The sequence below is a fragment of the Oncorhynchus clarkii genome, chromosome 29 (assembly GCF_045791955.1).
Source record: "Oncorhynchus clarkii lewisi isolate Uvic-CL-2024 chromosome 29, UVic_Ocla_1.0, whole genome shotgun sequence".
NCBI lineage: Eukaryota > Metazoa > Chordata > Actinopteri > Salmoniformes > Salmonidae > Oncorhynchus > Oncorhynchus clarkii.
In genome coordinates, this window is record NC_092175.1 from 45,672,016 (window position 1) to 45,697,620 (window position 25,605).

Consider the following 25,605-nt stretch of genomic DNA (forward strand, 5'->3'; position numbering starts at 1 on the left):
TTTTGTCTGAATGCAGAGCCAATAGGACACAACGCACTGCCATTACAGTGTAGTACAGTGACACCTGTACATAGTCAAAGACCTTCACTATGACTAAATGAAACCCTGGACAGCTGCTTCATCGTAAGATGGTGTTGACCCAAGATGGCGGCAGAGTGTCGACGTCCTGGTTGATTATTATGGAACGTTGTGTGATCTGCGATGATTTACTCTCTTAGTTGATGTTGGCGGATGATGTTGTTTGCCAACACAAATGGCCAGTTCCTGATCATGGTGAACAGACGTTGCCTTTCACCCTCAGGAGGTCGTCTGGCAGTTCTGTAGAAAATAGGATGTCATTGGCTAGTTTATTGTTACATACTGTACTGTCATACTGTACTGTCATACTGAACTGTTGTACTGTCATACTGTACACAGTAACATCAACTGTATTACATGTACTTCACAGAACTACATCTATTTGTTTTGGTTCACTGAGGAGCATAAGCCTAATATTGTAGGACTACATTGTATTGTACTGTGATATGCAACAATTCCATAGGTACAGTCTAGTGTAGAAAGTTGAAGACATACCTGTTCTTCAGTCTAAATGTCTGTATTCTGGATGCTACCGTGTAGCGGCTCAGGTTGGGCGGGACCCTCTGCCCAGCCTCTCTTATCGTCAGGACATGATGTATGACACGGTCCACCAAAGTGGCCCTAATGTCGTCGGAAATATGTCTCTGTCTATTGCCTGGTCCTCCTCTCTTTCTCCTCCTCTTCTTCCTCTCACTGCCTCCATGTTTGCAAAGTTCTCACCAAAGAGGTGATCTTACCTGAGGACTATTTGTGGTGGTAAGGCTCAGACTAATTGGTGTTCAATTACTGTATAAGTGTTTTTGTGTGTGTGTGTGTGTGTGTGTGTGTGTGTGTGTGTGTGTGTGGCCAATTTCAGCTATGTTTTTCATTTTGAATAGAAGCGGTTTTCCCAAATGACTGCAAGAGATTTCATTCTTGAACGAAGTGTCCAATGTAAGAAACAGTGTGTGGTGTTTTGTAAGTAGTGTGTTGCAGAAATGCAACCAAAGTGCAAAGCAGAAAATGAGTTTGTACTTTTGGTGCCTTTTGTTTAAAGGCATGATTACAAATGTTAAGGTCTTGATGCTCTTGTCTCAGTATTCACTTTCAGTGTGTCAGCAATCGGCAAGAACTGTAAAACGTTAAGTTTAGGCATTCAGTCCGAATGGTTAAGGTAAAGGGTTTGGGTTAAGACATACATTTGTGTCCAGCACTGGGATTGAACACGCGACCTTCTGATCCAGAGTAATGGCATTACACCCATCCACCACCCAATTGCGAAACGCAAGCCTTCTTGACGATAATAGCGCCGATTGTTGCCCTAGTGTCTGGTTTTTTGAAGGCATTTCTCGACGTCCTCAGAATACGGTTAGACGTTAAATTTCGAAGTCACACTTGAGCGATCTGCCTGTCAGGAAGTTGAAAACCGCTACGTTTGCAGAGAGTGGAGGAGGAATAGGAGGATGGAAGGAAAAAATACCTCGGTGAACCTTTGAACCTTCTTCTCGAACAGTCACAAGACTAGGTTCGTATACTTCCTAATCGGAGTTGGATATCACACACAGCGATGCAGGCGACCCGGTTCACTAACAGTGATTCGTTTGGATAAAGAAAATACAACGAACGGAAAACAAGGGGAGAGAGTAGCACCACGGCACTCTTCTATGCTGCTGAAATAGAGTCGTTAGGTTTGTAACATTGTTTCCACAACTTTCCAGATAATTTTGTGGTTAACCTTTCATCCAAAAATACAGCAACAAGTGTAGACTGTGTTTTTGGAATGTGTGTTTGTTTCGGTCAGAGATTCCCTTTATTCTGAGTGCTTTCTGCCGGACCGTGTGTGGGTGTCAACTACAGTGGATGGTTTCCCCAGAAGCATCGTAATAAGTCTGTCGTTTAAATCTCCCGAGCTGTTTCCCTAAAACCGTCTTTACTAAAGTTGTACTGGACACCGCTCGTTATTTTACCGACTGCTTCAGACCACACGTAGAACGGTGCGTCGGCAGATGCGTTTTTTTTGTTCATATACCGCGTCCAATTATTCGCCGAAGATCTAGGCTCAACAGAATCAATATGTTTATCTGTCTTTCTGTGACCGCTGATAACTTAGTTGTGAAGTTGACTACAAATAGTTACCATGTCTTTGCAATTGTTACAAACAAGCGAACGATAAAACCAAAAATATGCTTCAAATGAAACCCGAGATGACTGCATTACAAGATAAATAGCCTATACTATGTAATTCAATACTATTGAAGTCAATTTCATGTTAATTCAATTGAGCTGTATTTTGTTAGTTATAGGCCACAGTCAACATGTGCGCAATGATGTGACTAGACTTGATTTAGTACATTTTAGGGTAAGCATTAAGCCGTATATCAACCGTTGCATCCAACGGTGGTAATATCTTTCTATAAGTTGATCCGTCGTCAGTATTGTGAAATAATTGTAATGTTAAAGTAAAACGGATCCGAGAGCAGCCTTACCTTTTTTCCATCCTATCAGTATCGACACATGGCGCAATTAGCGACAGTTCACTCACCGCGCTGTTTCGGGAAACGCATGTTAAGACACCCGTAAACCCACGTTACATGTGGAAAACCTGGGCTCTTGGCTAGTCTCTTGTCCAAACATTGTAACCAGCAGACACACTGTCCATTTTGAATGGGCCAAATGGCACACTATTCCCTACATAGTGCACTACGTTTGACCAGAGCTCTATGGACACTTTTCGAAAGTAGTGTCCTATGTAGGGAATAGGGTGCCATTTGGTACTCAAAAGTGTTTGACAGAAACATGACACCAAAAGCCATCTGGGAACTTTAAATCTCTGTGTTTCAGGGGCGGACTGGTCTTCTAACATTTTGGGCAAATGACTGATGGGCTGGTCCATTTTTAGCCCAGTGGGCCTGTCTAACTAGGTTTTTTTTTTTGCTACAAATTATCATTACTTAGGTAATAATGGAGGCCTCAAGAAAAAAAAAGTGGGCCGGTGTGTTAGAAATGCCAAGGCTGAATTCTGGTCCCAGTCCGCCCCTGCCTGTTTTGATATATTTTCTCTATAACAGGATCAGGAAAGAGAAAATAAGACCACCATCATGTCATCTGTTCATTTCAATCCAGGGTCGGATTCCAAGGAAGTTAATGGGTAAGTTAACACACAGACACACACACACACACAGACGGTCAACCTTAACACACACACACAGACGGTCAACCTTAACACACACACACAAACACACAGACGGTCAAACTTTACTGTCTTTTAATGAGTAATCTACAGAAGTAGCTACTGTTAGGAGACATTCTTTTACAATGACATGCTCAGCAGTGAAGGACTGAGTCCCAAATGTTACTAAGAGCCCTGGTCTAAAGTAGTGCACTATATAGGGAATAGGGTACCATAGGGCTCTGGTCTAAAGTAGTGTACTATATAGGGAATAGGGTGCCATTTGGGATAAACCCTAAGAATGGTCAGTCAAGACTACTGTAGAGGTGCTGCTGCTGATGTCAGAAGCTTTTTCCTGGTTTGAAACAACTGGCCATCAGCTATTTGTCCTTTAGCTCGTCTCCCACCGCATGTTGACAGAGGATCAACAGAGAGGACAAGATGAATTCCTCCGTAACCTCTACTTCATATCACATTTTATTGGTCACATACACATATTTAGCAGATCTTATTGTGGGTGTTGTGAAATGCTGGTGTCCTAGCTCCAACAGTACAGTAGTATCTAACTAAATGCTTGTGTTTCTAGCTCCAACAGTGCAGTAGTATCTAACTAAATGCTTGTGTTCCTAGCTCCAACAGTGCAGTAGTATCTAACTAAATGCTGGTGTCCTAGCTCCAACAGTGCAGTAGTATCTAACTAAATGCTGGTGTCCTAGCTCCAACAGTGCAGTAGTATCTAACTAAATGCTTGTGTTTCTAGCTCCAACAGTGCAGTAGTATCTAACTAAATGCTTGTGTTTCTAGCTCCAACAGTGCAGTAGTATCTAACTAAATGCTTGTGTGTCTAGCTCCAACAGTGCAGTAGTATCTAACTAAATGCTTGTGTTTCTAGCTCCAACAGTGCAGTAGTATCTAACTAAATGCTTGTGTGTCTAGCTCCAACAGTGCAGTAGTATCTAACTAAATGCTTGTGTGTCTAGCTCCAACAGTGCAGTAGTATCTAACTAAATGCTTGTGTTTCTAGCTCCAACAGTACAGTAGTATCTAACTAAATGCTTGTGTTTCTAGCTCCAACAGTACAGTAGTATCTAACTAAATGCTTGTGTTTCTAGCTCCAACAGTGCAGTAGTATCTAACTAAATGCTTGTGTTTCTAGCTCCAACAGTACAGTAGTATCTAACTAAATGCTAGCTCCAACAGTACAGTAATATCTAACTAAATGCTGGTGTCCTAGCTCCAACAGTACAGTAGTATCTAACTAAATGCTTGTGTTTCTAGCTCCAACAGTGCAGTAATATCTAACTAAATGCTGGTGTCCTAGCTCCAACAGTGCAGTAGTATCTAACTAAATGCTTGTGTTCCTAGCTCCAACAGTGCAGTAGTATCTAACTAAATGCTTGTGTTTCTAGCTCCAACAGTGCAGTAGTATCTAACTAAATGCTTATGTTTCTAGCTCCAACAGTGCAGTAGTATCTAACTAAATGCTTGTGTTTCTAGCTCCAACAGTACAGTAATATCTAACTAAATGCTGGTGTTTCTAGCTCCAACAGTGCAGTAGTATCTAACTAAATGCTTGTGTTCCTAGCTCCAACAGTGCAGTAGTATCTAACTAAATGCTTGTGTTCCTAGCTCCAACAGTGCAGTAGTATCTAACTAAATGCTTGTGTTCCTAGCTCCAACAGTGCAGTAGTATCTAACTAAATGCTTATGTTTCTAGCTCCAACAGTGCAGTAGTATCTAACTAAATGCTTGTGTTTCTAGCTCCAACAGTACAGTAATATCTAACTAAATGCTGGTGTCCTAGCTCCAACAGTGCAGTAGTATCTAACTAAATGCTGGTGTCCTAGCTCCAACAGTGCAGTAGTATCTAACTAAATGCTTGTGTTTCTAGCTCCAACAGTGCAGTAGTATCTAACTAAATGCTTGTGTTTCTAGCTCCAACAGTGCAGTAGTATCTAACTAAATGCTTGTGTGTCTAGCTCCAACAGTGCAGTAGTATCTAACTAAATGCTTGTGTTTCTAGCTCCAACAGTGCAGTAGTATCTAACTAAATGCTTGTGTGTCTAGCTCCAACAGTGCAGTAGTATCTAACTAAATGCTTGTGTGTCTAGCTCCAACAGTGCAGTAGTATCTAACTAAATGCTTGTGTTTCTAGCTCCAACAGTACAGTAGTATCTAACTAAATGCTTGTGTTTCTAGCTCCAACAGTACAGTAGTATCTAACTAAATGCTTGTGTTTCTAGCTCCAACAGTGCAGTAGTATCTAACTAAATGCTTGTGTTTCTAGCTCCAACAGTACAGTAGTATCTAACTAAATGCTAGCTCCAACAGTACAGTAATATCTAACTAAATGCTGGTGTCCTAGCTCCAACAGTACAGTAGTATCTAACTAAATGCTTGTGTTTCTAGCTCCAACAGTGCAGTAATATCTAACTAAATGCTGGTGTCCTAGCTCCAACAGTGCAGTAGTATCTAACTAAATGCTTGTGTTCCTAGCTCCAACAGTGCAGTAGTATCTAACTAAATGCTTGTGTTTCTAGCTCCAACAGTGCAGTAGTATCTAACTAAATGCTTATGTTTCTAGCTCCAACAGTGCAGTAGTATCTAACTAAATGCTTGTGTTTCTAGCTCCAACAGTACAGTAATATCTAACTAAATGCTGGTGTTTCTAGCTCCAACAGTGCAGTAGTATCTAACTAAATGCTTGTGTTCCTAGCTCCAACAGTGCAGTAGTATCTAACTAAATGCTTGTGTTCCTAGCTCCAACAGTGCAGTAGTATCTAACTAAATGCTTGTGTTCCTAGCTCCAACAGTGCAGTAGTATCTAACTAAATGCTTATGTTTCTAGCTCCAACAGTGCAGTAGTATCTAACTAAATGCTTGTGTTTCTAGCTCCAACAGTACAGTAATATCTAACTAAATGCTGGTGTCCTAGCTCCAACAGTGCAGTAGTATCTAACTAAATGCTGGTGTCCTAGCTCCAACAGTGCAGTAGTATCTAACTAAATGCTGGTGTCCTAGCTCCAACAGTGCAGTAGTATCTAACTAAATGCTTGTGTTTCTAGCTCCAACAGTGCAGTAATATCTAACTAAATGCTGGTGTCCTAGCTCCAACAGTACAGTAGTATCTAACTAAATGCTTGTGTTTCTAGCTCCAACAGTGCAGTAGTATCTAACTAAATGCTGGTGTCCTAGCTCCAACATTGCAGTAGTATCTAACTAAATGCTTGTGTTCCTAGCTTCAACAGTGCAGTAGTATCTAACTAAATGCTTGTGTTTCTAGCTCCAACAGTGCAGTAGTATCTAACTAAATGCTGGTGTCCTAGCTCCAACAGTGCAGTAGTATCTAACTAAATGCTTGTGTTTCTAGCTCCAACAGTGCAGTAGTATCTAACTAAATGCTGGTGTCCTAGCTCCAACAGTACAGTAGTATCTAACTAAATGCTGGTGTCCTAGCTCCAACAGTGCAGTAGCATGTTAAGTGTCTAAACATACTGTACATGGAAACAGCTTTAATTGATGTTGATCTCTCTTTCCCCATCTTTCCTTTTCTCCCTCCCTCCCTCCCTCCCTCCCTCCCTCCCTCCCTCCCTCCCTCCCTCCCTCCCTCCCTCCCTCCCTCCCTCCCTCCCCCTCCCTCCCTCTCCTTCTCAGTAGTGTAGAGAAGCTGGAGGAGGCTAAGGTGGAGATAGACGATGGGAAGGATGAGAGTGCTGAACCTGATACCATGTATCAGTAAGTGTACACACACACACACACAGTGCTGAACCTGGTACCATGTATCAGTAAGTGTGTACACACACACACAGTGCTGAACCTGGTACCATGTATCAGTAAGTGTGTACACACACACACAGTGCTGAACCTGGTACCATGTATCAGTAAGTGTGTACACACACACACACAGTGCTGAACCTGGTGTACCAGAATCAGTCCACCTCAAAAAGCACAACGAAGAGCAAATTATTTCTGTAGTTAGAAACGGATTAGAATTCCAGAAACATTCTTCTGTTGAAATATAATTTGATCTCTGAGAAATAAAACAAATTAATTGAACCCAAAAATTGCCCTTTTTTTAGATGTATAGGATTCATATATAATCTTCAATAAATATAGTACCTAACATCTCATTTGGATTATAATTACTTTTAGCTGTTTTTATTGTCTTCCTCATGTCTTCCTCATTGTTAGGAAGAATTATGGTCCAAATCGAATGTTATTTATTGATGATTATATGAATTAAAATGGCTCCAATCTCAACGTGTGTACACACACCTCCAAATGTATAGACATGTTGTTTCTGATGAAAGTGTCATCATTCGTTTTTCTTTCTTCCTCGTTCTACAGACGTATACGGAGAAAGATTACCCCTTTTGTCATGTCCTTCGGATTCCGGTAGGAGGATGATTGTGGTGGAGGGGATGATGATGGTGGTGGTGGAGATGATGATGGTGGAGATGATGATGATGGTGGAGGGGATTGGTGGTGGTGGAGGTGGTAGTGGTGGTGGTGGTGGAGGGGACGGTGGTGGTGGAGGGGACGGTGGTGGTGGAGGGGACGGTGGTGGTGGAGGGGATGATGGTGGTGGAGATGATGGTGGAGGTGGTGGTGGTGGTGGAGGGGACGGTGGTGGTGGAGGGGACGGTGGTGGTGGAGGGGATGGTGGTGGTGGAGGGGATGGTGGTGGTGATGATGGTGGTGGTGGAGGTGGTAGTGGTGGTGGAGGGGATGGTGGTGGTGATGATGGTGGTGGTGGTGGTGGAGGTGGTGGTGGTGGTGGAGGGGTTGATGATGATGGTGGTGGTGGAGGGGATGATGATGGTGGTGGGGATGGTGGTGGTGGGGATGATGGTGGGTATGATAATTATTCTCTCTCTCTCTCTCTCTCTCTCTATCTCTGTGTCTCTGTATTCCAGTATGTTTGGTGTGGTACTGATCATAGTGGACATAGTGCTGGTGATAGTAGACCTGTCTCTGATGACGCGGAGCAGAGATGTGGGGGATGTTCTAGAGACGGTCTCTCTCATCATCTCTCTGTTCTTCCTCACCGACGTACTGCTACGGGTCTATGTAGAGGGGTAAGCGAGAGTGTGTACAGTGTGTGTGTGTGTGTGTGTTCTCAGTCGTGGCCAAAAGTTTTGAATGACACAAATATACATTTTCACTAAGTTTGCTGCTTCAGTGTCTTTTAGATATTTTTCTCAGATAGTTTAACAGACATGTGTTTTTTCAGGTGAGTGCCCCAGGCCTGTTAAGCTGCAATAGCATCGCCTTAGGCCACTAACACCTCTGTCTGGAAATGGACTGTGTGTGTGTGTGAGAGACAGAGCAAGCTAGTGTGTTCTACTGTCTACTAAGGTGGCATGATTTGGTGCCTTGGGTATTCATCTCATAACACAATGTGACACCAATAAGTGCACTCTGCTCCTCTCTCTGAACAGTCGTGGTCAAAGGTTTTGAGAATGACACAAGCATTTATTTCCACAAAGTTTTCTGCTTCAGTGTCTTTAGATATTTTTGTCAGATGTTACTATGGATACTGAAGTATAATTACAAGCATTTCATAAGTGTCAAAGGCTTTTATTGACAATTACATGAAGTTGATGCACAGAGTCAATATTTGCAGTGTTGACCCCGCTTTTTCAAGACCTCTGCAATCTGCCCTGGCATAGTGTCAATTAACTTCTGGGCCACATCCTGACTGATGACAGCCCATTCTTGCATAATCAATGCTTGGAGTTTGTCAGAATTTGTGGGTTTTTGTTTGTCCACCCGCCTCTTGAGGATTGACCACAAGTTCTCAATGGGATTAAGGTCTAGGGAGTTTCCTGGCCATGGACCCAAAATATCAATGTTTTGTTCCCCGAGCCACTTAGTTATCACTTTTGCCTTATGGCAAGGTGCTCCATCATGCTGGAAAGGCATTATTCATCACCAAACTGTTCCTGGATGGTTGGGAGAAGTTGCTCTCGGAGGATGTGTCGGTACCATTCTTTATTCATGGCTGTGTTCTTAGGCAATATTGTGAGTGAGCCCACTCCCTTGGCTGAGAAGCAACCCCACACACGTGAGCCCACTCCCTTGGCTGAGAAGTAACCCCACACATGTGAGCCCACTCCCTTGGCTGAGAAGCAACCCCACACATGTGAGCCCACTCCCTTGGCTGAGAAGAAACCCCACACATGTGAGCCCACTCCCTTGGCTGAGAAGCAACCCCACACATGTGAGCCCACTCCCTTGGCTGAGAAGCAACCCCACACACGTGAGCCCACTCCCTTGGCTGAGAAGTAACCCCACACACGTGAGCCCACTCCCTTGGCTGAGAAGCAACCCCACACACGTGAGCCCACTCCCTTGGCTGAGAAGCAACCCCACACACGTGAGCCCACTCCCTTGGCTGAGAAGCAACCCCACACACGTGAGCCCACTCCCTTGGCTGAGAAGAAACCCCACACACGTGAGCCCACTCCCTTGGCTGAGAAGAAACCCCACACACGTGAGCCCACTCCCTTGGCTGAGAAGCAACCCCACACATGTGAGCCCACTCCCTTGGCTGAGAAGCAACCCCACACATGAATGGTCTCATGATGCTTTACTGTTGGATGACACAGGACTGATGGTAGCGCTCACCTGGTCTTCTCCGGACAAGCTTTTTTCCAGATGCCCCAAACAACCGGAAAGGGGATTGATCAAAGAAAATGATGTTACCCCAGTCCTCAGCAGTCCAATCCATGTACCTTTTGCAGAATATCAGTCTGTCCCTGATGTTTTTCCTGGAGAGAAGTGGCTTCTTTGCTGCCCTTCTTGACACCAGGCCATCCTCCAAAAGTCTTCACCTCACTGTGCGTGCAGATGCACTCACACCTACCTACTGCCACTCCTGAGCAAGCTCTGTACTGGTGGTGCCCTGATCCCGCAGCTGAATCAACTTTAGGAGACGGTCCTGGCGCTTGCTGGACTTTCTTGGGTGCCCTGAAGCCTTCTTCACAACAATTGAACCGCTCTCCTTGAAGTTCTTGATGATCCGATAAATAGTTGATTTAGGTGCAATCTTACTGGTAGCAATATCCTTGCCTGTGAAGCCCTTTTTGTGCAAAACAATGATGACGGCACTTGTTTCCTTGCAGGTAACCATGGTTGACAGAGAAAGAACAATGATTCCAAGCACCACCCTCCTTTTGAAGCTTCCAGTTTGTTATTCGAACTCAATCAGCATGACAGAGTGATCTCCAGCCTTGTCTTCATCAACACTCACTCCTGTGTTAACGAGAAAATCACTGACATGATGTCAGCTGCTCCTTTTGTGGCAGGGCTGAAATGCGGTGGAAATGTTTTTTGGGGGTTCAGTTCATTTGCATGGCAAAGAGGGACTTTGCAATTCATCTGATCACTCTTCATAACATTCTGGAGTATATGCAAATTGCCATCATACAAACTGAAGCAACAGACTTTGTGAAAATTAAAAATTGTGTCATTCTCAAAACGTTTGGCCACGACTGTACATGATGTGAAAGTAGGACAGAGAGAGCGCAGGATGGAGACCCCCCCTGAGTGAGGGAGAGCTGTGAACCTCTGCTGTCTATGATGAGCTGTTTAAACAGGAAGTAATGTGCAGGAAATGGTTCCAGGAAGTGGTCTGCCCTTTACTGGGCAGTAAGGCCTTCTTGGAACACACTGATGAATCATCATAAAACTAAGTTGAACTCTTTGAATCAGCAGTGTACAGTCGTGGCCAAACGTTGATCTGGACATTACTGACGAGTTATAAATGGCTCTCTAAGGTCTGTAATGACTGACAAGATGAGAGGAATACTGATGACTGACGAGACGAGAGGAATTCTGATGATGATGCACGATCTAATATAGATATTGCACCTTGTGCATTCTACTGTTTTCAACTTTCAAGAGTAAAAGCCCCCCCCTGCCAACCCCTTACGCCTCCCAAGCACTGGTCGAACTGTCTGTCTGTGTATGACAGACTCTCTATGTGTGTGTCTGACTGACTGACCTGTGTGTTTCAGGTTCAAGGTGTACTTCAGTTCCAGACTGAATATCATAGATGCCTGTATCGTTGTCATCACCCTGGTTGTCACTATGATCTACACCTTCTCTGACCTGACAGGGGCCAGCCTCATACCCAGGTACGTACAGGGGTGGGTGTAACTACAGAGCCCAGACTCACCCCAGGTTCACACACAGGACTGTATCTCTGTTTGACCCTTGACCTTTTCACCCTCTTCAGTACCATCCAGTTTCCTTGGGGGCATAGTAACTGTAGTAACTAAAGCCTGGGGGCATAGTAACTGTAGTAACTAAAGCCTGGGGGCATAGTAACTATAGTAACTAAAGGCTGGGGGCATAGTAACTATAGTAACTAAAGGCCATGATTGATTGTTTTGATACAGTACCAGTCAAAAGTTTGGAGACACCTACTCATTCAAGGGTTTTTCTTTATTTGTACTATTTTCTACATTGTAGAATAATAGTGAAGACATCAAAACTCTGAAATAACACATATGGAATCATGTAGTAACCAGAAAAGTGTTAAACAAATCAAAATATATTTGAGATTCTTCCAAGCAGCTACCCTATGCCTTGATGACAGCTTTGCTCACTCTTGGCATTCTCTCAACCAGCTACATGAGGTAGTCAACCGGAATGCATTTCAATTAACAGGTGTTCCTTAAGTTAATTTGTGGAATTTCTTTCCTCAATGCATTTGAGCCAATCAGTTGTGTTGTGACAAGGTAGGGGTGGTATACAGAAGATAGCCCTATTTGGTATAAGTCCATATTATGTCAAGAACAGCTCAAATAAGCGAAGAGAAATGACAGGCCATCATTACTTTAAGACATGAAGGTCAGTCAATCAGAAACATTTCAAGAACTTTGAAAGTTTCTTTAAGTGCAGTAGCAGAAAACATCGAGCTGTGATGAAACTGTCTCTCATGAGGACCGTCACAGGAAAGGAAGACCCAGAGTTACCTGTCTCTCATGAGGACCGCCACAGGAAAGGAAGACCCAGAGTTACCTGTCTCTCATGAGGACCGTCACAGGAAAGGAAGACCCAGAGTTACCTGTCTCTCATGAGGACCGTCACAGGAAAGGAAGACCCAGAGTTACCTGTCTCTCATGAGGACCGTCACAGGAAAGGAAGACCCAGAGTTACCTGTCTCTCATGAGGACCGCCACAGGAAAGGAAGACCCAGAGTTACCTGTCTCTCATGAGGACCGCCACAGGAAAGGAAGACCCAGAGTTACCTGTCTCTCATGAGGACCGCCACAGGAAAGGAAGACCCAGAGTTACCTGTCTCTCATGAGGACCGCCACAGGAAAGGAAGACCCAGAGTTACCTGTCTCTCATGAGGACCGCCACAGGAAAGGAAGACCCAGAGTTACCTGTCTCTCATGAGGACCGCCACAGGAAAGGAAGACCCAGAGTTACCTCTGCTGCAGAGGATAAGTTCATTAGAGTTAACTGTCTCTCATGAGGACCACCACAGGAAAGGAAGACCCAGAGTTACCTCTGCTGCAGAGGATAAGTTCATTAGAGTTAACTGTCTCTCATGAGGACCACCACAGGAAAGGAAGACCCAGAGTTACCTCTGCTGCAGAGGATAAGTTCATTAGAGTTAACTGTCTCTCATGAGGACCGCCACAGGAAAGGAGGACCCAGAGTTACCTCTGCTGCAGAGGATAAGTTCATTAGAGTTAACTGTCTCTCATGAGGACCGTCACAGGAAAGGAAGACCCAGAGTTACCTGTCTCTCATGAGGACCGTCACAGGAAAGGAAGACCCAGAGTTACCTGTCTCTCATGAGGACCGTCACAGGAAAGGAAGACCCAGAGTTACCTGTCTCTCATGAGGACCGCCACAGGAAAGGAAGACTCAGAGTTACCTGTCTCTCTTGAGGACCGCCACAGGAAAGGAAGACCCAGAGTTACCTGTCTCTCATGAGGACCGCCACAGGAAAGGAAGACCCAGAGTTACCTGTCTCTCATGAGGACCGCCACAGGAAAGGAAGACCCAGAGTTACCTGTCTCTCATGAGGACCGCCACAGGAAAGGAAGACCCAGAGTTACCTGTCTCTCATGAGGACCGCCACAGGAAAGGAAGACCCAGAGTTGCCTCTGCTGCAGAGGATAAGTTCATTAGAGTTAACTGTCTCTCATGAGGACCGCCACAGGAAAGGAGGACCCAGAGTTACCTCTGCTGCAGAGGATAAGTTCATTAGAGTTAACTGTCTCTCATGAGGACCGCCACAGGAAAGGAAGACCCAGAGTTACCTCTGCTGCAGAGGATAAGTTCATTAGAGTTAACTGTCTCTCATGAGGACTGCCACAGGAAAGGAAGACCCAGAGTTACCTGTCTCTCATGAGGACCGCCACAGGAAAGGAAGACCCAGAGTTACCTGTCTCTCATGAGGACCGCCACAGGAAAGGAAGACCCAGAGTTACCTGTCTCTCATGAGGACCGCCACAGGAAAGGAAGACCCAGAGTTGCCTCTGCTGCAGAGGATAAGTTCATTAGAGTTAACTGTCTCTCATGAGGATCGCCACAGGAAAGGAAGACCCAGAGTTACCTGTCTCTCCTGAGGACCGCCACAGGAAAGGAAGACCCAGAGTTAACTCTGCTGCAGAGGATAAGTTCATTAGTTAACTGGCTCTGATGAGGACCGCCACAGGAAAGGAAGACCCAGAGTTACCTCTGCTGCAGAGGATAAGTTCATTAGAGTTAACTGTCTCTCATGAGGACTGCCACAGGAAAGGAAGACCCAGAGTTACCTCTGCTGCAGAGGATAAGTTCATTAGAGTTAACTGTCTCTCATGAGGACCGCCACAGGAAAGGAAGACCCAGAGTTACCTCTGCTGCAGAGGATAAGTTCATTAGTTAACTGGCTCTGATGAGGACCGCCACAGGAAAGGAAGACCCAGAGTTAACTCTGCTGCAGAGGATAAGTTCATTAGAGTTAACAGCCCAAATAAATGCTTCACAGAATTCAAGTAACAGACACATCTCAACATCAACTGTTCAGAGAAGACTGCGTGAATCAGACCTTCATGGTCAAATTGCTGCAAAGAAACTACTACTAAAGAACACCAATAAGACGAAGAGACTTTCTTGGGCCAAGAAACACGAGCAATGAACATTGGACTGGTGGAAATCTGTTCTTTGGTCTGATGAGTCCAAATTTGAGATTTTTGGTTCCAACCGCCGTGTCTTTGTGAGACACAGAGTAGGTGAACGGATGATCTCCGCATGTGTGGTTCCCACTGTGAAGCACGGAGGAGGAGGTGTGATGTTGTGGGGAGGGGGGGGGGGGGGGGGGGCTTTGCTGGTGACACTGTCTATGATTTATTTTAGAATTCAAGGCACACTTAACCAGCATGGCTACCACAGCATTCTGCAGCAATACGCCATCACATCTGATTTAGGCTTAGTGGGACTGTCATTTGTTTATCAACAGGACAATAACCCAACACACTCCAGGCTGTGTAAGGGCTATTTGACCAAGAAGGAGAGTGATGGAGTACTGCATCAGATGACCTGGCCTCCACAATCACAACCCAGTTGAGATGGTTTGGGATGAGTCGGACCTCGGGGTGAAAAAAAAGCAGCCAACAAGTGCTCAGCATATGTGGGAACTAATTCAAGACTGTTGGAAAAGCATTCCAGGTGAAGCTGGTTGAGAGAATGCAAAGAGTGCGCAAAGCTGTCAATCAAGGCAAATGGTGGCTACTTTGAAGAATCTAAAATACATTTAGATTTGTTTAACACTTTTTTTTTTTGTGTACAACATGATTCCATATGTTATTTTAGTGTTTGGATGTCTTCACTATTATTCTACAATGTAGAAAATAGTAAAAATAAAGAAAAACCTTTTAATTAGTAGGTGTGTCCAAATTTTTGACTGATACTATATATATATTGATATGTGTATATCTTTCTTACTCTTTTCAGGGTGGTGACGTTCCTGCGTTTTCTGAGGATTATAATCCTGGTCAGGGTCTTCAGATTAGCCTCTCAGAAGAAAGAACTGGAGAAGGTCACCAGGAGGATGGTGAGTTTATCTCCATGGCAACGCAGCTGTTTTTTTTTTTTTTTTTTAGGTCATTTTTATAATAACAGTTTTCGGGGTTCAGTGCCTTGCTCAACGGCTATAGGCTGTACCTGAGAGTGGTCGGGTTCAGTGCCTTACTCAACAGCACAACGGCTATAGGCTGTACCTGAGAGTGGTCGGGTTCAGTGCCTTACTCAACAGCACAACGGCTATAGGCTGTACCTGGTCGGGTTCAGTGCCTTGCACAACGGCTATAGGCTGTACCTGAGAGTGGTCGGGTTCAGTGCCTTGCTCAACAGCACAACGGCTATAGGCTGTACCTGGTCGGGTTCAGTGCCTTGCACAACGGCTATAGGCTGTACCTGGTCGGGTTCAGTGCCTTGCTCAACGGCTATAGGCTGTACCTGAGAGTGGTCGGGTTCAGTGCCTTACTCAACAGCACAACGGCTATAGGCTGTACCTGGTCGGGTTCAGTGCCTTACTCAACAGCACAATGGCTATAGGCTGTACCTGAGAGTGGTCGGGTTCAGTGCCTTGCTCAACAGCACAACGGCTATAGGCTGTACCTGGTCGGGTTCAGTGCCTTGCACAACGGCTATAGGCTGTACCTGGTCGGGTTCAGTGCCTTGCTCAACGGCTATAGGCTGTACCTGAGAGTGGTCGGGTTCAGTGCCTTACTCAACAGCACAACGGCTATAGGCTGTACCTGGTCGGGTTCAGTGCCTTACTCAACAGCACAACGGCTATAGGCTGTACCTGGTCGGGTTCAGTGCCTTGCAGAACGGCTATAGGCTGTACCTGGTCGGGTTCAGTGCCTTGCTCAACGGCACAACGGCTATAGGCTGTACCTGGTCGGGTTCAGTGCCTTTCTCAACGGCACAACGGCTATAGGCTGTACCTGGTCGGGTTCAGTGCCTTGCACAACGGCTATAGGCTGTACCTGGTCGGGTTCAGTGCCTTGCTCAACGGCACAACGGCTATAGGCTGTACCTGGTCGGGTTCAGTGCCTTGCACAACGGCTATAGGCTGTACCTGGTCGGGTTCAGTGCCTTGCTCAACGGCTATAGGCTGTACCTGGTCGGGTTCAGTGCCTTGCACAACGGCTATAGGCTGTACCTGGTCGGGTCACATCCTTCCACTTTCATCCCCAGGGTTTCAATCCCCTTGCCGTTGAAGCATCAATGCTTAAAAATATATACAAACTGAGTACTGATCAGAGAGGGGATATGTATACAAACTGAGTACTGATCAGAGAGGGGATATGTATACAAACTGAGTACTGATCAGAGAGGGGATATGTATACAAACTGAGTACTGCATATGGACTCCTGCTCCGACCCTCATATAACCAATGACCTCTGACCTGTATCCTGTCAGGTGTCTGAGAACAAGCGTCGCTACCAGAAAGACGGCTTTGACCTGGATCTCACCTACGTCACAGGTTTTATCTCACACACACACACACACACACACACATACCTCTGACCCTGACCTACGTCACAGGTTATATCTCACACACACACACCTCTGACCCTGGCCTATGTCACAGGTTATATCTCACACACACACCTCTGACCCTGACTTATGTCACAGGTTATATCTCACACACACACACACACCTCTGACCCTGACCTATGTCACAGATGAGCTGTTTTAAATGAAAGACTAATGTTAGGAACATATCATGAATGTTTATAGTATACTGCATATGAGTGGCACTTACCAGCTCCTCCTCTCATCCCTTTCCTCTTCTCCTCTCTTCTCTGATCCCTCTCATCCCTCTTCTCTCATCCCTCTTCTCTCATCCCCCTCTACTCTCATCCCCCTCTACTCTCATCCCCCTCTACTCTCATCCCCCTCTACTCTCATCCCCCTCTACTCTCATCCCCATCTACTCTCATCCCTCTCCTCTTCTCTCATCTCTCCTCTTCTTCTCTCGTCCGCCCTCTCTTCTCCTCTCTCCAGATCGTGTCATTGCTATGTCGTTCCCCTCCTCTGGGAAACAAGCCCTGTACAGAAACCCCATCAGGGTAAGCCCCGTACAGAAACCCCATCAGGGTAACACACTATAGTTGAGGATCTGATATTGTCAATAGGGAAATTGACTCCTAAAGGTCAGTAATATCTCCTCTCTCCCTGCTAGGTTCCTAAACACACACACACACACACACACACCATGACTCCTAAAGGTGGCCAGAGAGGATAAAGGGTCAGATATCAGTTGTTTTAGAGAATAATCTAATTATATAATATCTCTTCTCTCTGCTCCTGTTAGGAGGTGGCTAGGTTCCTAGATACCAAACATGAAGACCACTACAGAGTATACAACCTCTGCAGTAAGTACACACATTACTTCCAGTCTACTACAGAGTATATGGTCCGTGTGAGGAGAGGGTTGGGAAACTATCTCCGACATGTTGTTGCTGTTTGTTCTTTAGGTGAGAAAGGTTACGACCCCAAGTTCTTCCACTACAGAGTAGAGAGGGTGTTTATTGACGACCACAACGTGCCTTCTCTAGAGTGAGTACTGTACACCCTACCGTGTGTGTGTGTGTGTGTGTGTAGTACACCCTACCGGGCTGTGGTAGTCGTGAAATTTGTGTCGGCCGGGAACTCTCTCGGAAGGTTAAGAAAAGGTGACGTTTTGATGACGATGTATTCCTAGTTCGGGGGAGCAGAATCTTGCAAGTTCCTGTATGTTTCCTCTATCGCACCGTGTGTTTGTCACGAGGCAGAGACCACCGCTCTTGACAGAGAGAGCTGTGTGTTTGTCACGAGGCAGAGACCACCGCTCTTGACAGAGAGAGCCCACTTCCTATCTGATTGAAGAACCTGTAAAACCCGTCTGGTTGTCGGAGGAAACAGACAGACATCTCCCCATCTTTACAACCATTGAATTAATGTTTTTTAACATGAGTTTTCCAATCCAAGGCGTCGGTCACCAAGTCATTTAGTTTCCACCTCTCCCACACTGACTTTACAAAATTCAAACTTGCAATGCTTTTCTTTTAATTATTAATTTTTTTATGCATGAATACGACGTCTCTCTGTTCGTTGTTGGCATTTCCTTCCTAAGTTTGCCCACTTTGCCAATGAAGTCGCCATTTATTATCATTAAAATAAATGACAACATCAAATATTTTTTGATGAATAAAGCCATCGGATTCGATAAAAGATGAAGTTTCATTTTTCTTTCTGCCCATAATTTCATTTGAAGTCATTTTTTGTTCCCATTTATTCTTTATATCATCATTTCTTCTTATTTTTGTTGAGTTTAGTCACACCATTTCTCAGTTTGCAGTAAGTCAGTCAGTCAGATGTACAGACAGATTTATTAGCCACTGCTTTTCACCCATCTCTTTCAACCATACAGTTTTTCAACTCCTCATCAATCCATGGAGCCTTAACAGTCAGTTTCGTAATAGGTCCATATTTTTTTTATCAATAACTGGTAGAAACTATTTCAAGTGCAACATATGGATGCTCCTCATTACACACATCAGACAAAATAAATATCTGTTTTGTCTACAACATCGGAATCAGTACAAAAATGTTTTGCATGATCTCTTATATACTATATTAGGCCCAGCCTTTGAAACTTTGGTCAATGAGGAGGACCCTTCTTTCAGAGCAGGAGGGAGGACCCTTCTTTCAGAGCAGGAGGGAGGACCCTTCCTTCAGAGCAGGAGGGAGGACCCTTCCTTCAGAGCAGGAGGGAGGACCCTTCCTTCAGAGCAGGAGGGAGGACCCTTCCTTCAGAGCAGGAGGGAGGACCCTTCCTTCAGAGCAGGAGGGAGGACCCTTCCTTCAGAGCAGGAGGGAGGACCCTTCCTTCAGAGCAGGAGGGAGGACCCTTCCTTCAGAGCAGGAGGGAGGACCCTTCCTTCAGAGCAGGAGGGAGGACCCTTCCTTCAGAGTTATTCTACTTGTTATTTTCTATCAAATAGTTTTGTGTGTGTGTGTTCATCTCAGGGACATGCTGAAGTACACTGCAGGTGTGAGAGAGTGGATGGCAGCTGATCCCAAAAACATCATTGCGATACACTGTAAAGGAGGAAAAGGTAACTACTACGCCATCTACTGGTAATATCCTGTAGTAGCAGCCAGCCAGCTATAATAATGTTGAGCAACTCATGGAGAAAAACAGACTGGGTTGGCTTAGGTTTTTTACAAACAATGTAGCTATGATAACGGTGTGTACCTGTGATGATAGGATGTGGCTGTGGTGATAACGCGATAGCAGTGTGTAGCTGTGATGATAACATGATAGCAGTATGTAGCTGTGATGATAACATGATAGCAGTATGTAGCTGTGATGATGACATGATAGCAGTATGTAGCTGTGGTGATGACAGTATAGAATCTGTGGTGATGACAGTATGAATCTGTTGTGATGACAGTATGTAGCTGTGTCAGAGCATGACATTGTTTCCTTTCACGCTGAGTGGTTATTGAAAGGGAGCGAGCTGGAAAGATTGTTCATGTACATTGAGTAACTATGGTAATTCTCAATGTATGTAACAACAGACTTTGTTTGCCATTTTGAGGTGAAGAAAACATTACTTGATGAATGAATCACGCTTCACCGTCTGGCAACTCGACGAACTATTCTGGGTTTGGTGGATGCCAGTAGAACACTACCTGCCCGAATACATAGTGCCAACTGTAAAGTTTGGTGGAGGTATAATGGTCTGGGGATGTTTTTAATGGTTCGGGCTCCTTAGTTGAGGTGAAGGGAAATCTTAACGCTACAACATACAATGACATTCTAGATGATTCTGTGCTTCCAACTTTATGACAACAGTTTGGGGAAGGTTCTTTCCTGTTTCACCATGACAATGCCCCCGTGCACAAAGCGAGGTCCATACAGAAATGTTTTGTCAAGATCGGTGTGGAAGAACTTGACTGTCCTGTACAGAGCCCTGAACTCACCCCCTTTGGGATGATGTAATGATGACTGTGAGTCAGGCCTAATCGCCCAACATCAGTGCCCGACCTCACTAATGCTCTTGTGGCTGAATGGAAGCAAGTCCCAACCTCTAGTGGAAAGCATTCCCAGAAGAGTGGAGGCTGTTATAGCAGCAATGTTCCAACATCTAGTGGAAAGCCTTCCCAGAAGAGTGGAGGCTGTTATAGCAGCAATGTTCCAACATCTAGTGGAAAGCCTTCCCAGAAGAGTGGAGGCTGTTATAGCAGCAATGTTCCAACATCTAGTGGAAAGCCTTCCCAGAAGAGTGGAGGATGTTATAGCAGCAATGTTCCTACATCTAGTGGAAAGCCTTCCCAGAAGAGTGGAGGCTGTTATAGCAGCAATGTTCCAACATCTAGTGGAAAGCCTTCCCAGAAGAGTGGAGGCTGTTATAGCAGCAATGTTCCAACATCTAGTGGAAAGCCTTCCCAGAAGAGTGGAGGCTGTTATAGCAGCAATGTTCCAACATCTAGTGGAAAGCCTTCCCAGAAGAGTGGAGGATGTTATAGCAGCAATGTTCCTACATCTAGTGGAAAGCCTTCCCAGAAGAGTGGAGGCTGTTATAGCAGCAAAGGGGGGGACCAACTCCATATTAACGCTTCTTAGGTGTCCCCGTACGAGTTCAAAAAATCTTGGTCGACCAACAGTCTAAAAAATTGTCCAGTCCACTAATTTGGGTCAGCAGTACAGGGGTCAGCAGTACAGGGGTCAGCTCTACAGGGGTCAGCCCTATTGTTTACATTTGTTTACCAACATTGGAGTGAAACAAGCTTATATTTTTGGTTCTGATGAGGTACGACAGTGAAGCTCATGAGGCATTTATAAGTAATATTCTTCAAGAATCAATGTTTTACTTTTTAATAAGTCCAAAAATGGCCCCTTTTTTAACAGTGGTGTGTGTGTGTGTGTTCCTACAGGGCGTACAGGGACTCTGGTGTGTACCTGGCTCATCGACAGTGACCAGTTTGAGAGCGCTCAGGTAGGGCAATTACCTGAAATGGTTCAGGTATTTCAGCATGACACAGTGCTTAAACTGTTTTAACACAAAAACACCACCCCCATAACATGTTTATGATCTACAGGACAGCTTGGACTACTTTGGGGAGAGGAGAACAGACAAGAGCCGCAGCTCCAAGTTCCAGGGAGTGGAGACCCCGTCTCAGGTACACGGATATGACTCGCGCTTAGTCTCTGCTACATTGGGCTGCGTTTACACAGACAGCCCAATTCTGATCTTTGTGAGGGGAAAATAAAAGACGACAAATTAGTGAGAACAAGATCAGAATTGGGCTGACTGTGTAAAACATAGAGACATAAAGGTGGTGTAGTGTTTCTCAACAAGGCCACAGGTAACATTTGGGTCCAAAAGCGGTGGCCCCCGGCCTGCAGAGCGGCCTGTAGAGCGGCGGCCCCCCGGCCTGTAGAGCGGTGGCCCCCCAGCCTGAATCTCTGTGTGTGTGTGTGTGTTACAGAGCAGGTACGTGGGTTACTATGAAGTGATGAAGACTAAGTTCAACCGACAACTTCCTCCAGAACAGAGCCTGAAGATCAAGAGCATCCGCATCCACTCCATAGCAGGTTTGATTGAATATCTGTCCACTATAATAACATCCACTATAATAACATCCACTATAATAACATCCACTCCATAGCAGGTTTGATTGAATATCTGTCCACTATAATAACATCCACTATAATAACATCCACTATAATAACATCCACTATAATAACATCCACTCCATAGCAGGTTTGATTGAATATCTGTCCACTATAATAACATCCACTATAATAACATCCACTATAATAACATCCACTATAATAACATCCACTCCATAGCAGGTTTGATTGAATATCTGTCCACTATAATAACATCCACTATAATAACATCCACTATAATAACATCCACTATAATAACATCCACTCCATAGCAGGTTTGATTGAATATCTGTCCACTATAATAACATCCACTATAATAACATCCACTATAATAACATCCACTATAATAACATCCACTATAATAACATCCACTCCATAGCAGGTTTGATTGAATATCTGTCCACTATAATAACATCCACTATAATAACATCCACTATAATAACGTCCACTATAATAACATCCACTCCATAGCAGGTTGATTGAATATCTGTCCACTATAATAACATCCACTATAATAACATCCACTATAATAACATCCACTATAATAACATCCACTATAATAACATCCACTATAATAACATCCACTCCATAGCAGGTTTGATTGAATATTTGTCCACTATAATAACATCCACTATAATAACATCCACTATAATAACATCCACTATAATAACATCCACTATAATAACGTCCACTATAATAACATCCACTCCATAGCAGGTTTGATTGAATATCTGTCCACTATAATAACATCCACTATAATAACATCCACTATAATAACATCCACTATAATAACATCCACTATAATAACATCCACTCCATAGCAGGTTTGATTGAATATCTGTCCACTATAATAACATCCACTATAATAACATCCACTATAATAACATCCACTATAATAACATCCACTATAATAACATCCACTATAATAACATCCACTCCATAGCAGGTTTGATTGAATATCTGTCCACTATAATAACGTCCACTATAATAACATCCACTATAATAACATCCACTATAATAACATCCACTATAATAACATCCACTCCATAGCAGGTTTGATTGAACATCTGTCCACTATAATAACATCCACTATAATAACATCCACTATAATAACATCCACTATAATAACATCCACTCCATAGCAGGTTTGATTGAATATCTGTCCACTATAATAACATCCACTATAATAACATCCATTATAATAACATCCACTCCATAGCAGGTTTGATTGAATATCTGTCCACTATAATAACATCCACTATAATAACATCCACTATAATAACATCCACTATAATAACATCCACTATAATAACATCCACTATAATAACATCCACTATAATAACATCCACTCCATAGCAGGTTTGATTGAATATCTGTCCACTATAATAACATCCACTATAATAACATCCACTATAATAACATCCACTCCATAGCAGGTTTGATTGAATATCTGTCCACTATAATAACATTCACTCCATAGCAGGTTTTGATTATGTGATTAAAAACGTCTCCACCCAGAGACATTACATAAAACATAATTGAGGATAAAACACAATTTAGCCTATTGTTGTCCTCTGAAAAGAGAGAATACACTTGATTGGGCAATGCATATTAACATACATTTTGTCCCTGCGAAATTTGTCACACCAGCTGAGAACGCCCTAAATGGTCAGCAGATGGCGCTGCTATCCACTTGCTAGTATGCATTTCTAAAGGAGGGGAATAATATTTTGCATGTCCCATAGGGACTTTTTGAAGCATTTGGTGGGAGGTTATCTACAGTGACACTAGAGTCACAGAGAAAATATTTTTAAACAGTGTTGATTTACCTCATTTCTGTTCCACACAGACATTTGCCTGTAAGGTCCCTCAGTCGAGCAGTGAATTTCAACCACTGATTCAACCACAGAGACCAGGGAGGTTTTCCACTGTCTCACAAAGAAGGAAACATTTTGCATTTACATTTCTGTCTTTTACTCTTACAGTAGTGAGTCATTGAACAGACTCTCTGATCCAGAGTCACTTACAGTAGTGAGTCATTTAACAGACTCTTTTATCCAGAGCCACTACAGTAGTGAGTCATTTAACAGACTCTCTGATCCAGAGCCACTACAGTAGTGAGTCATTTAACAGACTCTTTTATCCAGGGTCACTACAGTAGTGAGTCATTTAACAGACTCTTTTATCCAGAGCCACTACAGTAGTGAGTCATTTAACAGACTCTTTTATCCAGGGTCACTACAGCAGTGAGTCATTTAACAGACTCTTTTATCCAGGGTCACTACAGTAGTGAGTCATTTAACAGATTATTTTATCCAGGGTCACTACAGCAGTGAGTCATTTAGCAGACTCTCTTATCCAGAGCCACTACAGTAGTGAGTCATTTAACAGACTCTCTTATCCAGAGCCACTACAGTAGTGAGTCATTTAGCAGACTCTCTGATCCAGAGCCACTACAGTAGTGAGTCATTTAGCAGACTCTCTGATCCAGAGCCACTACAGTAGTGAGTCATTTAGCAGACTCTCTTATCCAGAGCCACTACAGTAGTGAGTCATTTAGCAGACTCTCTGATCCAGAGAGACTTACAGTAGAGAGTCATTTAGCAGACTCTCTGATCCAGAGAGACTTACAGTAGAGAGTCATTTAGCAGACTCTCTGATCCAGAGAGACTTACAGTAGAGAGTCATTTAGCAGACTCTCTGATCCAGAGAGACTTACAGTAGAGAGTCATTTAGCAGACTCTCTTATCCAGAGCCACTTACATTTTCATACTGGTCCCCCGTGGGAATCGAACCCACAACCCGGGCATTACAAGGGCCATGCTCTACCAACTGAGTAACATGGGACCATTGGTAGATGGGTAATATATATATATATTCAGGACACCTTTTTGTCCTGAATACGAAGCATTATTTTTGGGGACAACACATCACTGAGTACCACTCTTCATATTTTAAAGCATGGTGGTGGCTGCATCATGTTATGGGTATGCTTGTAATCGGCTAGGGAGATGTTTAGGATAAAATCTTAATGGCGCTAAGCACAGGAAAAACTGGTTGTCTGCAAATTCACCTTTCAGCGGGACAATAACCTTAAGCACAAGGACAAATATACACTGGAGTTGCTCACCAAGATGACATTTAATGTTTTTAAACCTAGTTTAAAGTTTTGACTTCAATCTGCATGTAAATCTATGGCAAGACTTGAAAATGGCTGTTTAGCAATGATCAACAACCAACTTTTTACATTTTTCTTTTCAAGAAAAATTGGCAAATATTGTACAATCCAGGTATGCAATGCTCTTAGAGACTGGCCCAGAAAGACTCCCAGCTCTTAGAGACTGGCCCAGAAAGACTCCCAGCTCTTAGAGACTGGCCCAGAAAGACTCCCAGCTCTTAGAGACTGGCCCAGAAAGACTCCCAGCTCTTAGAGACTGGCCCAGAAAGACTCCCAGCTCTTAGAGACTGGCCCAGAAAGACTCCCAGCTCTTAGAGACTGGCCCAGAAAGACTCCCAGCTCTTAGAGACTGGCCCAGAAAGACTCCCAGCTCATAGACTGCCCCAGAAAGATTCACAGCTCTTAGAGACTGACCCAGGAAGACTCACAGCTCTTAGAGACTGACCCAGGAAGACTCACAGCTCTTAGAGACTGACCCAGGAAGACTCCCAGCTCTTAGCGAGACTGACCCAGAA

The 25,605-nt window shown here is 44.1% G+C and overlaps 1 protein-coding gene across 3 annotated transcripts in view; it reads left to right on the plus strand.

The window, feature by feature from the left end:
* The first annotated feature begins 1,448 nt into the window (after positions 1-1,448).
* LOC139388072 (transmembrane phosphatase with tensin homology) overlaps positions 1,449-25,605 on the plus strand; it is a 33,220-nt gene continuing 9,063 nt past the window's right edge. The window contains exons 1-15 of one of the 3 annotated variants that reach the window (XM_071134593.1): positions 1,449-1,745; positions 3,126-3,205; positions 6,881-6,961; positions 7,574-7,621; positions 8,143-8,304; positions 11,248-11,367; positions 15,188-15,287; positions 16,665-16,728; positions 17,253-17,317; positions 17,563-17,623; positions 17,726-17,807; positions 19,260-19,348; positions 21,174-21,235; positions 21,339-21,419; positions 21,729-21,834. In XM_071134593.1, the coding sequence (XP_070990694.1) occupies positions 3,156-3,205; positions 6,881-6,961; positions 7,574-7,621; positions 8,143-8,304; positions 11,248-11,367; positions 15,188-15,287; positions 16,665-16,728; positions 17,253-17,317; positions 17,563-17,623; positions 17,726-17,807; positions 19,260-19,348; positions 21,174-21,235; positions 21,339-21,419; positions 21,729-21,834 (1,171 nt within the window). In that variant the 5' untranslated portion in view covers positions 1,449-1,745; positions 3,126-3,155. The remainder of the gene's footprint in view (positions 1,746-3,125; positions 3,206-6,880; positions 6,962-7,573; positions 7,622-8,142; positions 8,305-11,247; positions 11,368-15,187; positions 15,288-16,664; positions 16,729-17,252; positions 17,318-17,562; positions 17,624-17,725; positions 17,808-19,259; positions 19,349-21,173; positions 21,236-21,338; positions 21,420-21,728; positions 21,835-25,605) is intronic. The other 2 variants (XM_071134594.1, XM_071134595.1) reach the window with 2 other exon arrangements.